The 15,694-nt window shown below is 37.1% G+C and overlaps 1 protein-coding gene across 4 annotated transcripts; it reads left to right on the top strand.

Moving 5' to 3' along the window:
• The first annotated feature begins 1,273 nt into the window (after positions 1-1,273).
• Positions 1,274-15,583, top strand: LOC112464958. Of its 4 annotated transcripts, XM_025032270.1 has the most exons (10): positions 1,274-1,530; positions 5,616-5,877; positions 7,008-7,294; positions 9,563-9,844; positions 10,377-10,925; positions 11,026-11,262; positions 11,350-11,445; positions 12,168-12,269; positions 12,800-12,858; positions 13,271-13,389. In XM_025032270.1, the coding sequence occupies exons 2-10, from the start codon at positions 5,649-5,651 to the stop codon at positions 13,290-13,292; spliced, it is 1,863 nt and encodes a 620-aa protein (XP_024888038.1). In that variant the 5' UTR covers positions 1,274-1,530; positions 5,616-5,648; the 3' UTR covers positions 13,293-13,389. The 4 variants fall into 4 exon arrangements, with proteins under 4 accessions (XP_024888038.1, XP_024888036.1, XP_024888037.1 ...); XM_025032268.1 differs by lacking the exon at positions 12,800-12,858 and having other exon boundaries at positions 13,271-15,583; XM_025032269.1 differs by lacking the exons at positions 12,168-12,269; positions 12,800-12,858 and having other exon boundaries at positions 13,271-15,583.
• Positions 15,584-15,694: the final 111 nt, after the last annotated feature.

Genomic DNA, 15,694 nt, shown 5'->3' with positions numbered 1-15,694 from the left:
GCAATTCTGCCGGTTATATAATTGCCGATTTTAAGTGAAGTCATTCGTGTATAATAGATCGTCTACGTTTAAAAACATGTTGTGGAAGATGCGTCAAACTAGACATGTTTTTTTACACTAGAAATATTTTTGCAAGTCGAAAAAAACAGCATGCACACTGTTTTAGATCTATTAGTGGTTAGTCTCGATATTTAAATTTATCGTTCTAAAAATCATCACGTAAGTATTATAATTGATTCGAAAATTCTCATTATCCGTGGCTTGGAGGGACAGAAAATTAAAATCTTAACTGTAAGAAACATATATGTATTTATTTATTTATTACTATACAAACTTCCATTTCTCTTAAAAATCAATATTTTTCAAATTTATAAGGATATATGCTTATTAGCATCAAAAATTAAATCAATTGTCTATTTAAATATATGGATTTATTGTTTCAACCAGCTATATATTTTAAAAAGTGACAAAAAATCAGCACGCTGTTTACTGACAATGAGTTTGAAAAAAGTATAAGCCAATTTTAAGTCTGGAAATGACTGTAAATAGAATTTCCTCTCTAACTGATTTTGTCTATTTTTTCTTCTTTTTCAAATTTAACTTTTATATGTTTGAATGTGGCAATTAGTCTCTCATCGTATTTGCTTTACGCGAAATTGATCGATAAAAGAAACTCGAGGGTGTTTAGACTCTTATTTGAATCAAATTGAATAGAATTAAATATAGTTCTTTGTAGCAGAACTTTCTGCACTTTCCGTCTCTCTTCTTCCTCTAATAATCGATATGTGTATCTCATTTCAAGTGTAAAAAGTGCAAGGTACAAAAAACAAACTCTACTACCGAGCCTCTCCGAATAGTCCCGAGACTGCCCGAGCAGCGCAACAACGTTCGCCTCATCGTCGACAGATGCCGCGGGCGGTCAAAATTAGTCATTAGATTAGTTGGATTAGTGTCATCGTCGTCGACGCGGTACTTATACACGGCGTATGCACGACCGATATTTATCGCTAAAAACTCTGTCGTCGCCGACGTCACGTGCCCGCGCGCGATCCGTGTCACGGTCTCACAGTGTGACGTTGACTTTCCTCAAGCGGCGCGTACTTCAGCTCGTCGCGTCCGAATTTGCGGCCGAGTTGCGGCACTTGCGGCAACGTTCGCGCCGTGCGAGTGTGCGACCGAGAAGACAATCGAATCTCTCGATTCTCGCCCGGTGGTTCGACAAAGAGAGAGAGCACGTGAGGGGGTGGTGGGTGAGAGGCGGGAGAGGGGGAGGGGTTGCCCGATCTCGCAGTCGCGAATCTCATTCCGACTTCTGCGGCAGGACCACGTGGCCCCCGTCCGGAGTGACAGTCGGTGTTCGACAGTGAGTGCGTCAAGCCAAGTGTCTTTCCTCGCGGATTTGTTGATTCTCGCGAACGGATATTGTGACGCCGCCTGCTTCCGCTTCGAGGAAATCTGCAGCTTCGGGAAAAACAAACGGCGAATGATCGAACGTGTCTCGCCCACGGTACCGGTGCGCTTTTCACCGAGGTGAGTGCCCGCGCGCGAGCATCTCGCGATTCCCTCCCTCGCTCTCCTCACTCCTCAGTCCCTCAATCGTCGGTCCGTCGGATCCACGATCGCTACATATGTTACGCTGGTTACGCAGCGACTCGTCGGCGTGGCGCGAGGGCGGCGGGAAAGAGGTGGAGGAGGAGAAAGACGAAAGCGTGGAGAGTGGAGAGAGCAGTTTTTGAACGATACGCGCCGACAATCGACACTCGCGTTAAATTGACAACGGTCGCTTTTTTTTTCCCCAGCTTCTTTTCCAGCCGCAGTCGCGTCCGCAGTTCTCCCAGTTCCCTCCAATCTCGTCTCGTTCATTTTCTTTCCCTTCCAGTTCCAACGTTTGATTTCTGACCGTTGCGGAAAGAGCAAGTAATGTTTGAAAAGAATTAATAGTCTACGTCATCTACGACGTGACGCGCCTTATCGCGAGATATCTCACCGATGGATTGACAAAAAAAAAATACGCGACCGAAAAATATCGTCGCCGACGGTATATCGATATTTTCTCACGAAAGTGGAAACGTCGTCGAGCGTGAGAAGCACGTTGGCAAGCCGATAGCTATCTTTTTGCGCTCTACGAATAGGAATACACTTCGGATTCGCTCGATGTTAATCGCGAGCGTTTCGTTTCCCAGTCCCCACTCCGTTAACGCGCCAATTTACTTATAATTATACCAGATTATACTTTACTTGCGTTATATAACGCGCGCGTCGCTAATATTTCGCGTCGATCGGTCGCTCGAGTGCGTTCGCGTGCGCGAAAAGTATCGACCCATTCGTTTAAAGGATTTATCACTTTATCGATCTATCGATATATTGTTTGTTCAAAAATATTTCGTGTTATTTGTTGAAATTTTACAATATGCCAGAACGCATTGTATATGTTAACCCGTTGTGGTCACATGGGGTCCAGTGGACCCCAGGCTTTTTTTTTTTTTTTTTTTTCCAAAAGTATACTATTTTGAAAGTAAAACGCACAAAGTTTTTTTACTCTATCTCAAAAAATTTTGATGAATATTTTTGTAAAAAAAGTCAAATTTCTCGAAAAAAAATTTTTTTTCTCGCGTTTTTTCAACATAAAAAAATTTTTTAAATTATTGGATTATCAAGAGGAAGTCATAAATTAATTCCAGTTCAAGGTTTGAGTCGATACATCAAAAAGAACGCAAATGGAAACTGTTGTGGGGTCCATTGGACCCCGTGTGACCACTACGTTATTTTTAAGAGGTGTGACCACAACGGGTTAATTGTTTAAACAAATGTATCGAGTATCGTAAAAGATTATTCTTTTTGTTCTCAGCTCTCATTATTTTATCCTCTCTGCTGTTAAGGTTTTTATATCAATCCTATAGAAATATAATTAACAAATTAACAAATTTGTTAATTATATTTCCTATAGAAATGTAATCAACAAATTATCTAATCTCAATTAACTGACTGTATTAGATTGGGTATTGATTCCAGCGAAAAGCGAGCGAGGGGCAACGGATCGCGGAAGTAGACAAACTAATTATCTTCAGCCAATGCAGAAATAACAAATTGCATTATTGAATGAACGAATCAATATGTTCCCTGCCCTGTCCAATAGAGAGCGAGACGTTACTGCAGACGCATTAATTCTGTATATTGATTCGGGCAAAAGCGAGTAAAGCCCGTATCAGACCGCGGATTAGGATTGAGATTGGATTGAAATTTAATCAATTAGAATAGTGAAAACTAATCTCAAGTTTATTAGTAAACTTTGCTGTAATACTCTAATTGGTTAAATTTCAATCCAATTTCAATCTCAATCTGTGGTCTGGTGCTACAGGCTTAAGGAGGAATGCGGATTTTGCGGGGGTTGCGGAAGTACGTGACTTGCGTGGCGCGTATTTGTAAACAAATGAATGTTTTTACGCGAAATTATTTACGGTCGCCTTATGGTATCGGGGATACCCGCCCCGTGTCGGCGAAGCAAACGCTGGCATAATGTCGCAGAATATCCTTGAAATAGAATGTGGCCCCCGATCGATTATTTTATTTCGATAAAGGTCGCGGTTCTCCTTCATTTCGCGCCTTTCACTTCATTTCGACTGTCCTTTCGACACCCGAAGTCGAGCGGAGATTATTCCGCGTTCTCGGCTTTAATTTACCTTTCGTAAACTCGGCGATGTCGAAACCGCCGAGCGCGTTACGATCGATTTACGTAATGAGACGCTCCCAAACTGAAATATTCTGTGTTTGCATTACAAACTTGAAAAGTTCTACGTCACGAGAAGGAGATCGCGAGTCTGGATTTTCTTTTGTGAAATATGAACGAAATAAAGGAACGTCCAGAATAAGTCAAATTAGAGACCTTCAAACTAAGTCAAACGAATGCAAACGAATTCGACCGGATCGATGTTTGTTTGTAAAGTAACTTCGCTTCTATGCTAGTTAGCTAAAAGTCTTTATTTTAAAAATCACGGATTATTTTGTGCGAAATTATTTGAATCTCTTATTACAACAATGGATTCGTTGCGTTTCGTGATTGCTTACATGATTTTTTAATTTACCATATTTAGGAACTTTAACTAAATATTATTTTACAATTTTATGCAATTTGTTTTTTTTTTTTTTTAAATTAAGTTCTAAGAATGCGTCAAAACAGACAATTCTTTATCTAATTCTCTACTGTTTGTCCTATAAAATGATAACTTACGATCACCGTTATTTCAACTTGCGATTTCTTATTTATGTATTCATGAAAAATTGGGTAATTATATAATATACGTACTTTTTTTTATACGTCGGTTTATTTGTATACGTCTGTTGGATTTTTTTGTACATTTCGAGAGAGCAAATTCGAGATTCACGTTCGGAATTCACACGCACAATCCCTTTAAAATCTTTTTACGTAATTCTGCTAATCATTCTAAAGTTCGCCGCGAAATTACGGTCTCGTATCCGGCTTCCGCGGTTACCGCAAGGACGAAGTACACCTACACGCGGAGTTAACAACTGTATACGGCACGCTTAATGCACCCGACAATTGTGCGAATGACTTCGAGCACTTGCGTGTTCGAGCTCCTTGCTGTTGTGACGTTGTGACTATCCGCGAAAAACGTGCAGCGCTTCGAATTCGTGCGCAATTTATTGTATTTATTTATTTATTATATAGAGTTATTATTTCTAATGCAGATTATTTACTATCTCTGTACCTAATTTATTAAAATTGATTTTTTTTCTTCTTATGTATAGAAAAATTTAATTAGAAATAGATCTATGTGAATTTAATTCATACACAAAAACAGATAACAAAAAATTCAATTAATTTAATTTAATTTAATTATTTAATAATTTAATTTTTTATTGGAGAACTCTTTACGCCCACTTACGCATTTTTTCTAAATCTCGTAATTTTTGAAAAAGTCTTTTATTTAGATAAATTTAGATAAAGTAAAATTTCACGGGCGAGAATGAATTTGAGATTCGTCCGGAATTCGCAGACAATATGTTGCGCTCTCTAAAAATCTTTACCAGGAACTGGTTCAGATAGACAACTGACCTAGGTTCAGCGCACGGTAGCGCCTCCGTTCAATCGATATGTCCTCGACCTCGGCCAACACCACCTTTTCCTGTTTGCCGAAGGATCATTTATATTACTACGACGGGCTGGAAGAATTTGCTTGCTGAGATAAGCACGCCGATGCATCATTGACTCTGACATTGTTTTTTTACGAGCTAGATATGACCTTAGGAAAGATTAGACAAAACTTTGAGAGATAACAACGTCGTGATTGCGCACAAATAAATATATTTATTCCACAAATTTCGACTGAAAAAAAGAACTGAAGATTGCTTGTTAGATTATTTCAATCTATATTCGCACAAGTGCGTACAGAATACAGAATGTACATATTAACAGTAATAAAGTAAAATATTAATTATATCTTGCGTTAATCCCGGACGAATCATTTCACGTGCATTTTACCATTGCGATCTTTCGTTTCAAGATTTCGTTTTACGCATTTTTCTCAAGATCTTAGATGTTCAAATTCTGAATTCCTCGGGCAATAAATAGCTATGTTTTCTCCTCGCATCATCAGGTGATAGTCGTCACGGCGCCGAGATAAGCCGGGATGGACAGAATGGCTCGTTACGACAACGAAGAATCTTCTCCGCATCAGTCCTTGCAGCTGGTGCAATCAACTCACCCGGGTCAATCAACTCACGCCACCGCGACCATCATCCCGACGTCCCCCGTGACGCCGATCCTGGCAACGTGTGCCGTCACCGCGACCGACAAGGTCACTGCCACAACCACCAATTCTACCCACGTGTCAGATGCCGGATCAGCTGGTAGCCCTAGTAAGTATAGGATGGAAAATCCTCCGCAAAGATTACGTCTGCATTAATTGGCGACCGACGCTATTATTAGACTTACATCTTGCTCCAAACAACTGGAAGATTATAATAGATTTGAGAGAGCTCTGAATATTTCGTTTGTTTCACGTAATCTGGATTGACAAATGCATCATAAATTCAATATTTTTGCTTTACCGTGGCGTTTTATTCGGTTTGCAAAATCGTCCGAAAAAGTAATTGTTTCGAGTATTACTCTCTACTGTCCAATGTCACTTTCAATCAATTCAATTTCAAAGTTTTATTTTTGTTTTTCCTAAATGTCACTTTTGTAAACTGATTTTATCATTGTTTTGTCTTTCCTTGATGTTTCTCTTAGTTTGTCAACCGTTGTAACTCGTGTTATGGAAATCTGTTTTTAGATTTTGTTAGATTTACTTAGAAATTGTGTCATTCGCCATTTATTTTCTATAACTTTAAAATTCTAACGAATTTAGGCAATCGAGGCTCACACATAATCTATAAAAAATTTATATTTCCACGTGCTTGAACTGCGATTGCGATTAAGAATTTACCATCAAGAGAAAATACGATCAAGGCATATAAATATAAAATCTTTTTCTAAAATTTAAAAACTTTAGAACCCAAGATTTCACAATATTAGTTAAAGGGAGCTTTCCAGCAAGCGACACAAGTCGATACAAACATCGTTCTATCTTTCTTTTTTGGCAATGAGTAGTAACAAAGATAAAACGATACTTGTGTCGATTTGTGTCGTTTGCTGGAAAGCTCCCAAAATCGGCGATATCAAAACTTATTAAACGTTGCTGAAACCTCAATCGCGACTATCGCAAAGTTTGGAAGACGAAATCAATGCGTATAATTTCCATTTCATTGTTGGAAGTGGTTTAATCGACATTCATTGAAAGAAGATTCCTAATTACGAAAGAAGATTGACTTCAAAAGATTATATCGATTTTTTCAAGAAGCTTTTAAAGAAATAAGTACTAGATTACCCTCAAATCTCTGATCTTTAAAAGCGAATGCGCGATGCACAGACCTTTCTCTATAGCCTGCTCTCGATCATGATTCCATCTCCCGCTACTCAATTATTAACCAGAATGTACTATGAGCAGCTACTACCTCGCCGCCGTCTTCGTTGGACTCCCGTATACCGAGGCCGTCGCCGTCGGCTCTGCGTCGCGCCGCGAGCTTGCGCTTGCGCGGCGAACGACTACTACCACATCATCCGCGACCCACCACCGCCGCCGTCGCAGCCAGCACGGCCCTGGTCGGCCACCAACACCATCCCCGTCGTCACAACCACCTCCTGCAGTCGCCGCAGCAGCATCAACATCCGGATCATCGTATCTTCCCGGTCATCACGGAGAATGGAACCGACTCGCCGCGACAACGATCCTTCGTGAGTAACTCGCTGACACGTCTAGCTCCTACCTAGAAGGAATTGTCTCCCAAGTCCGGAGGGAATCGTCAACGTCGCTACGCACTACGTAGACGAGTTTGCTCCGAGTTAAGTTTCAAGTATCGACTGACGCACGGCTGCTCGACGAGGAGCTTCTTCGGCGGCGATTACGATCTCTTATCGTATCGCGCGAGGAAGCGAAAACTAAAGAGACACGCAAACGGTAGCTCCGCAATCCCGGGATTGCATTAAAGATTGAACGGTTTAAAACTGAAGAGCACTACCGGGATTGCTCCGCGCGCTTTGCTCGTTACACCGGTGTTAGCATAGAATATTCTGTACGAATGCTCGATATATTCGTTCTTTTATATTTCTTTTATATTCTTTCACGCAACGACAAACGTATTAAGATCATTAAAGTGCGATTTGTTACCGCTCATGTTCTAAGATCCACTAAAGTCCTTGGCAAGAACTATAGAAGAAATTTATCTCTGGCTTTTATGTGTGGCGTGTGTCAGAATCTTGATATGGAGACCTTTACCTTTATTTTGTGCTAACCGTAACTTCGGGACGACGCTCGAAGTTCCGTTGATTAACGGGCGATTCGCACGTTGAGCCTGTAGTCGGCCTGTCCGCCTTTGCGTGACCGGGTAGATATACCCTAGATGAGTGTCATTATTCCAAGTGTAGTAAATATAAGAAATCGTCCAACAGGTAGGCAACTCGTTATAAATCCACCCACGTATCGATTTCCACGAGCCATTGTACATAAGCCGTGCCTTTAGGTTTTTTTTTCTAATCCTTCTTAGAACTTGGAAATTTTGAAGATAATTGAGAAATAGTTAATGTTAACGAAATAGTTATTTTTTTCTAATATTCCTTTAAAGACTTGAGAATTTTAGAGATAATCGAGAAACGTTAACAAGATAGTTAGTTATTATTCTTTCTAATCTGCTTAAGGACTTAGGAATTTTGGAGATAATTGAGAAGCGTTAACGAAAGAGTTAGTTGTTTTTTTTTTTTAATCCGCTTAAGAACCTAGAAATTTTGGAGATTATCGAGAAGCATTAACGAAATAGCTATTTTTTTTTTAATTCCCTTAAAGAACTAAAAAATTTGGATAACTAAGAAGCGTTAACAGAAGAGTTAACTATCGTTTTTTCTATAACATTGCTAAGAACCTAGGAAAAACGTTAACAAAACAATAACGTTAATAATAATAAGTAAAACAGAACCGTTATATAACCAATTAGAATTAGAGAATATGCCATTTACGGTCCAGGTTGGATCTTTTTGGTAGCCTATATAATAATAATGTTGTGTGAATTTTGTATACTTCTTCCAAACTTAGTAACCTACACGTCAATTTTTTATCAGTCTTAAAACATAGCGCTTTGTTAGAACAGTAAATTCACATACTTAAATCGATAATCGATTTAATTTTTGATGCTAATAAGCATCCTTATTAAATCACTGTAAAGAATGTATTGCGAAAAATCGGCGCGCAGTTTGTTTACTGAGATTGGGAAAAGTATAAATTCATACGATATTATTATTATTAGACTACCAATCCTGGACCGTAAATGGTCTTTTCTCTAATTTATTGTTAACAAATAGCTATTTTTTTAAGTCAGCTAATGACTTAGAAATTTTGAAAATAATCGAGAAAAGTTAACTAAATAATTAGTTACGTTTTTCTACTCCACTTAAGCAATTTTGGAGGTAATCGAAAAATGTTAACGAAACATTTAGTTATAACGAATTAAATTAAAGCCAGTACGAGGCAACGAGCACAAACTCATGCAATGCAAAATTATATTTCTTACATATTTCTAATATCTTCTAATTGAACTTAATTTAAACTGGTACTACTTAATTTTGGAAATAGCATTTATATGCTTTTAAGAAGCTTTCTTTACTTGTTTAGTAACTATCGTAAAATTCGAATTCTATTCGATTTAACGTCAACTTATATTAAGTTACATATTTTAAGTCTTTAAAAACGCTACTTAAAAAAAAATTCTATTTCCATACTTCAAGCAATTACTGATTTAGCTGCACGATTATATTTTTATCAACGCGGAATCTTTAAATCTCCTGAAAGTTTCGAAGCTATTCCCATACTTCAAACAATCATTAATTTAACGCTGTGTGATTGTATCTATAAAATTAACATCACCATATACGCATTGTATATTGTCTATTCTATTCGTATCTGTTTTAATGAGTCGCGCTGACGGATGTTGCTCATGGAATAATGTACCGTAGAGTCTCTCACTGACACCGGTGAGGCCGCGGCCAGGTCACGCGGCCTCTGGGGGATCGACGACAGCGGGAGTCAACGATGACAGCGATGCCGAGAGTGTTAAGAGTTACAGCAGCGCTTGCAGCACAGCGAGCGCCTGCGAGCATGCTTCCTTCGCGTTGAACGGCACCACCTGGTCCGGTCGGTCGCGAAAATATGTTGTGCACTGCTCGAATTACGTCGGCGACAACGAACAATACCTTACGCCTACTCAGAGAGCGGCTAAACAAGTCCGAAAATTTCAGGTAATTAATTCCTATTACCCTGGTGAAAAAATATCGAGTTTTTTTATTATTAATCAGAATTTCTATAGAAATTTCAAGGCTTTCTTAGAATTTTAAGATTTTTTATATGAATTGGAACATTTTTCAGAAAAACTCAGACAAAATAATATTGACATATTTTTCCCGCTAATACATTTCTTTGTAGAAATCTAAATATGTTGTAAACTATATAAGAAATTCTCTTAGGGGAAATTTTTGAGAAAATATAAAAAATTTTCTCACCAGGGTGTGTAAGAACTGTAGATCTTATTCGTTACTCATTCTGCTCTTGAATTTTTCTTTATTATACTTTATCTCTTGAATTGAAAATATCATTCGTGACTCACTCAGTCTCTTGAGAAGTCTAAATTTCATAATTGATTAACAATCATTTAATCTGGAATTGGTGATGAAATAACGAGACTCAAATTTACCCGTATACTTAACTATTATAATTTTATTTTTTCTTTGTCAAAATTACGTGGCTGTTAATATCTCTCTCGGTTATGTTTAGGCTCTGTTGAAGGAGGCGCGCAAGGAGATCGATGAGAAGGACCGGGAGATCTTGCGTTTGACGAAGGAGGTCGTAGAGTTGAGGTTGTACAAGGCTTCTCTGAACAGTCCAGATGAGCGAACGGATAGCAGCGACGCTCTCACCGTGCGCGAGAACAATCCCTTTTCGCCGGAATCGCCAAGCAAGGATCTTCCTGATGAAGGCGCCGCGGAGAAACCCGTCACCAGTCCGGAAACGCCGGAAAAGCGCGTGCACACGGATCTCCCCTCGTCATTAGCTGATTCTGGACACTTCGAAGACGGTTCCGTCCATTCGAAAGACTCCGTGTGCCTCCCTGAGTCACAGCCGGAGATTACTGTCAGCACGACAACGTGTGCTAATACGGTATCCGACGATATTGTTCCTGATACGAATCCTGTGACGCCAACGAGCGAAGAACGAGATGAAGAGAGACGTCGATTAGTTAGTCATTACGAAGGTAGAATCGAGTATATGCATAGGCGGCATGTTGATGAGTTGCAGGAGCTTAAACAGAAGCACAATGACAAGGTCAGTAAAGACTTTCGTTCGACTGATCATAACTTTTTCCTTCTTCATTCTTCTAAAAAATAAAAAACTATGATTTTTTACATTGGTAATGTATTTGTAGGTGGAAAGCTTGTTGAATCAATTATCTGAGGTTAATACTCGTTACTGCGAAATGCGCCCGGCTATGGACATTGCCGAAGCTCGCGCGCGTGAATTAGAATTGGAATTAGAGGCTGTGAAGACTGAGCTTAATGACCAGAAGACGCTTTTGAGTGAGCAGGAAGAAAGAAATAAGCAAATGTACCTGAAAATGTATGCCAAAGGTCAAGAAGCGGCGCGCATCGAACAAGCCGATCAGGTATGATAGATATATCGAAGATAAACATAAGGATGGAAAACGTAAGCAAGATCGACAATGGTAAGAGTACTTTTCATAAAATTACAGATATTCGTGCAGGCGCATCAATCACCGCCTAAAGTCACCGTTGCAGAGTTGCTTCAACAGCTAACTGTCACGCAAGCTGAGTTAGAGAATATTAAGGTGAGATGTGATTTATTTATAATTTACGATTCTATAAGTCTTACATTGACAAATATGGCAATACAGCGACGTAGCAGATTGACTGAAAATTTTATTCGTTTTTTGCAAGATGAGAGGAATTTTCAGTTGCTATTAATATATCTCAAATAGAATTTTTGTTATGATTTTTAAGCGTTTCAAACACTAGTTATTATATGCCACAGTCTTTTTCAGCGAATTCATCATTTTTGTTGTCATCAACGAGCTTTCATAATATTAGATTGCATTGCGATATTTGCACAAATGAGTCTCTTATTAGTTCGACATTTGCATTCTTATTTTCCTTGCTTAATCATTAGTATGTCTTATTCTTTTTAGATGCATTCTACCTAAAGTATAAGTATACCAAAATTCGTAAAATAACTGATTTTCTCACGATTGAGAGAGAGGGAGAGGGAGAGAGAGAGAGAGAGAGAGGGCGATAGCAAGATTTGTGTTAGCGATTAATTATGCCAACACAATAACACATCTAATAAAGTGAATCTCAAAAACGCGTTTTTTTTTTGCGTAATCCAATCAGCTTTTTTATTTGTTTCGCAGACATTGTTTATTCATTTCTCACATTTATCGTATTATTTATTACACTTGTTAGGCGTGTACATCACATTTCGAGCATCCTCGTAGTTCACAATACTCTTGTACTAACGATGTGCCACTTTTTTTGGTCGCCGCTCACACTCCAGGACACAAGCTACTCGCCTGAACCTCACATTTCAGCCGAACGTAGCCAAAGTTTATTAAGCGCTCAGGAGGCTGTTTCTCTCTGGGTCCTTGGCACACGTAAGGTCTGTATCTTAACTCGGCTGCGACGTGATGACGCAATTCTCATCCACTTTTTATCGCCCTTAAAGTAGCAGTTGTTCGCATATTTGATGCACCGGTATTCTATCAATGTTTTACTGCATCAAGAGCTGATATTCTGACATAAATGTAATGTTTGCTGTGGTTTCCTCTTATAAATTCCGAAATTAGATGAATGTATTTAATTGGAGATCTTTTTTGTGACTTATCTGAATAACTTGTTATTTTGTAACTTAGTAATTCCGTGTTATCTCAGAGTAATCGTCACTCATCCGTAAGTGAAAGGAGTGACGTTAACTTTGTGGAGAACTTTTGTTGAGAACTTGCCGACATAAGTTGTCGGCAGGGCGATCAGTTCTTGAATAGATAAGGGCGTGTGGAAAAGAACACGATTGCGCTCCTCGTATCTTTCTTTCCTTTACATTCGCGTTAGTGAATGCTTGCTGCAACAATTGCATGCGGACTCAATGAAGCACAAACGTAGATGGTTTATACTTCTATACGTTGCTCTTAGATCGGGCGATGTTATCCAGTGCACTTGGAAGAAACAGCCTCTTATTATCTTCGGGCAATGTAAGTTTTGCACGTGCTTACAGGCAATGCACGCTTTCACCATATTTTCACCATAGTGCATACAAAACGTGTATACTATATTTTTGAATTCAGATAGATCGATTTAATTCTACTTGATATTAATGCGTAAAAATGTAACATTGTGTTATGTCTTGATACGAAATTGTAATATTGTGTTATATCTTGATACGAAATTGGCATATACAAATAATTTTCAATCGTACATGTATGCTGTTAATCATTAAAAACTTATATCTATATTATTATGTTGAATCTTATACATTATATGTCTGAATTCAAATTTGATGAAACATTATATGTACAAACAATTATACAACACTTTCCAGTTGTACACTTTCTTAATGTCACAAAACTTTGTTCTTTAACAAGTGCGTTATTCTGTTTTGATCAGGCAATGTATAGGCGTATTGTAGAGACGAGAAGCAGCCAGGGTACTCTCGACCCAGAAATTACCCTGCAGTTCCTAAAGTCGGCGATCTACTATTTCTTAACTGATAAGGAGAATCATCACGGTCACTTAAATGCTATTGAAAGTATCTTAGGTTTCACGGATGCGGAAAGGCACAATATCGATAGATACTATCGATCAGCGAGAAAATAATATTTTCTAAAAATTTTCAATATAAAAAAGTTATATCATTATTGACGGCTGGTGTTACATTATGCAATTTAATACCCAAATTTTTAAATGCGTTTAGGTCTTTGGTATCTTTTAAAAATCAACATTTTTATGTGTGTTCAAAAAATTTGTTTTAAACTTGATAGATATATCGAAAATATATATTATAAAAGCAACATGCTTCTCTTGCAAAAATTGCTAGCTAATCCATAAAATATATATGGCGTATAGTTTGTAAACAGCTAGCAATTTTAGGAGATTGCTTTTACTTGTATATTTAAAGTTCTGGGATTTAACAGCATAAATTATATACAGCTTAGACTGAATTTGTTTATGACTGTATATATCATCAATGCTCTGCGATGGCCATGTATTACAAATTAATATCACGCGTATCGCATGACTTGTATGCTCTAAATTAGTAGATATATAAATATCCTAGTTACATTCGAAAAAAAAGATATATTGTCTAGTTATTGCAAATCATATTTCACTTCTTCAATGATTATTATGCATGCGTTGCATCATAATAAAATATTCTAAAATTGAGCAAGAAATATATGATATATATAACAAATTGCTAAGGAAAATTCTAAGTCGAGAATTTATCTATTATCTTTACGTAATTATTTGAAATGCATGCCCATCTTTATACGAGTAAAACTTGAATATATATCTTTCTCGTTATCACGTGGGGATTCCCACAGACATAGATAAATAAATTTATTTATATATTTGTTATAAATGAAATATATATCTATATACACATACATACATATAATATATATATGTATGTATGTATGTACAATATTCAGGATAAAAAGATCAGAGTTTTTGTCCGTCTTTCAAACTTTTAAATATGTACAAGAAAATGATTTTGAGGTAAATGGTCACAATGGAAAAGAAATCATTTAATTGTATATATGTATAGTAACTCTGAATCATCCTGTATATATTATCTATATCAAAGTCTGCTGACATGGCGTCCAGATAAGGTAATAATATGGAGACTGAAGGATATATCTTGCCTTTTTATCTGCTCGTAGCTTCAAGTTAAGTAGGTCGTGAAGAGTTATACAAGTGCAACTATTAGTGGATATCAAAATGAGCACACTTCCTATATGTCTTATAATTATAATTATTCATTTTTTTACGGGATATTTTCATGTATTTAAATTAGAACCAAAGAGTAGTGAGGCAGTTAATTATTGTGAACGAATATTTGATTATAATCAAGTTTAATGCTTGGCACCAACCAGCACCAACTATCGGATTAAAGTTACCTTTTGTTATCAAAGCTCTGAACTCTTGTTCAGCAATTAAGAATATTGTAAAATTAGATGTAAGTAATTTTCTTTTTGCCTTTTTTCTTTTTAAATCTTAATGTTGTGATCTGAAAGTTTTACGTTAATTATTGTGTTATATTGTATGATTTAAAATCGCAATATGAATGGAAACGATAATTTCTTTAGCACTAAGATTTTTGTAATTTCGAATGAAATTAGTCTGAAAAGTGTACGTCTAAGGTGCCAATAAGTACGAACGTTCATAGCACATACAGATCGTTTCTTGAAGCAACATTCTTCTAATAAATGTTTTATAAATCAAGAAACAGAAATATATATTGACAGTAATACTGTATCAAAACGTCCAATGTCCAAGGAAAGAATATAGTTTCATATAATATGTAAGTGCGATCACACATTTCTCTAACTCCGAAGTGGTAAATAATGTTTATTTTATAATGAAGTTCCTTTTATGTGGGTGTTATAATGCTAGGCCTAAGTAAGATCGATTATAGCTAATAAAATGTCATTCCATCGAAAATAATGACAAAAAATTCTAGAGATAAGCATTTGACACTTTTTAAATAGAATATTGTCCAATTTTGTCTCTGATATAGTGTTTTCCGCGAATTTAATAATTACGTACAATAACAAATTCACGTTTTACTTGATCCTTATTTTTATATGCATCTTGGTGAGGAACATTCTGTCTCATTAATTTATCCACATACTCGTCAGTGTTTTGATTGTATTATGCAATAGAAAAAAAAATTTAAATAAAAATTCCAAAGCTTTAATATTAAGTCTTTTTCTTATTCCAAAGTTTCGCGGAGTGTCATAAATATATCTGCAGGATTTTCGGCAGCATGAAGGTGTTACGGATACAAGGTTTAGATATATTATTAAAGAA

The sequence above is a fragment of the Temnothorax curvispinosus genome, unplaced genomic scaffold, assembly GCF_003070985.1.
Source record: "Temnothorax curvispinosus isolate PA1 unplaced genomic scaffold, ASM307098v1 QBEX01014781.1, whole genome shotgun sequence".
In the NCBI taxonomy this organism is placed as follows: domain Eukaryota; kingdom Metazoa; phylum Arthropoda; class Insecta; order Hymenoptera; family Formicidae; genus Temnothorax; species Temnothorax curvispinosus.
The sequence above is the reverse complement of the archived record's forward strand: the minus strand, read 5'-3'. Positions and strand labels throughout refer to the sequence as shown.

Bases quoted from the DNA above. Each gene is read 5' to 3' on its own strand.
- LOC112464958 (XM_025032268.1), top strand. From the start codon at position 5,649: ATGGACAGAATGGCTCGTTACGACAACGAAGAATCTTCTCCGCATCAG. The intron at 10,926-11,025 runs GTCAGTAAAGAC...ATGTATTTGTAG, and splicing joins AACAGAAGCACAATGACAAG to GTGGAAAGCTTGTTGAATCA. The intron at 11,446-12,167 runs GTGAGATGTGAT...CTCACACTCCAG, and splicing joins CTGAGTTAGAGAATATTAAG to GACACAAGCTACTCGCCTGA.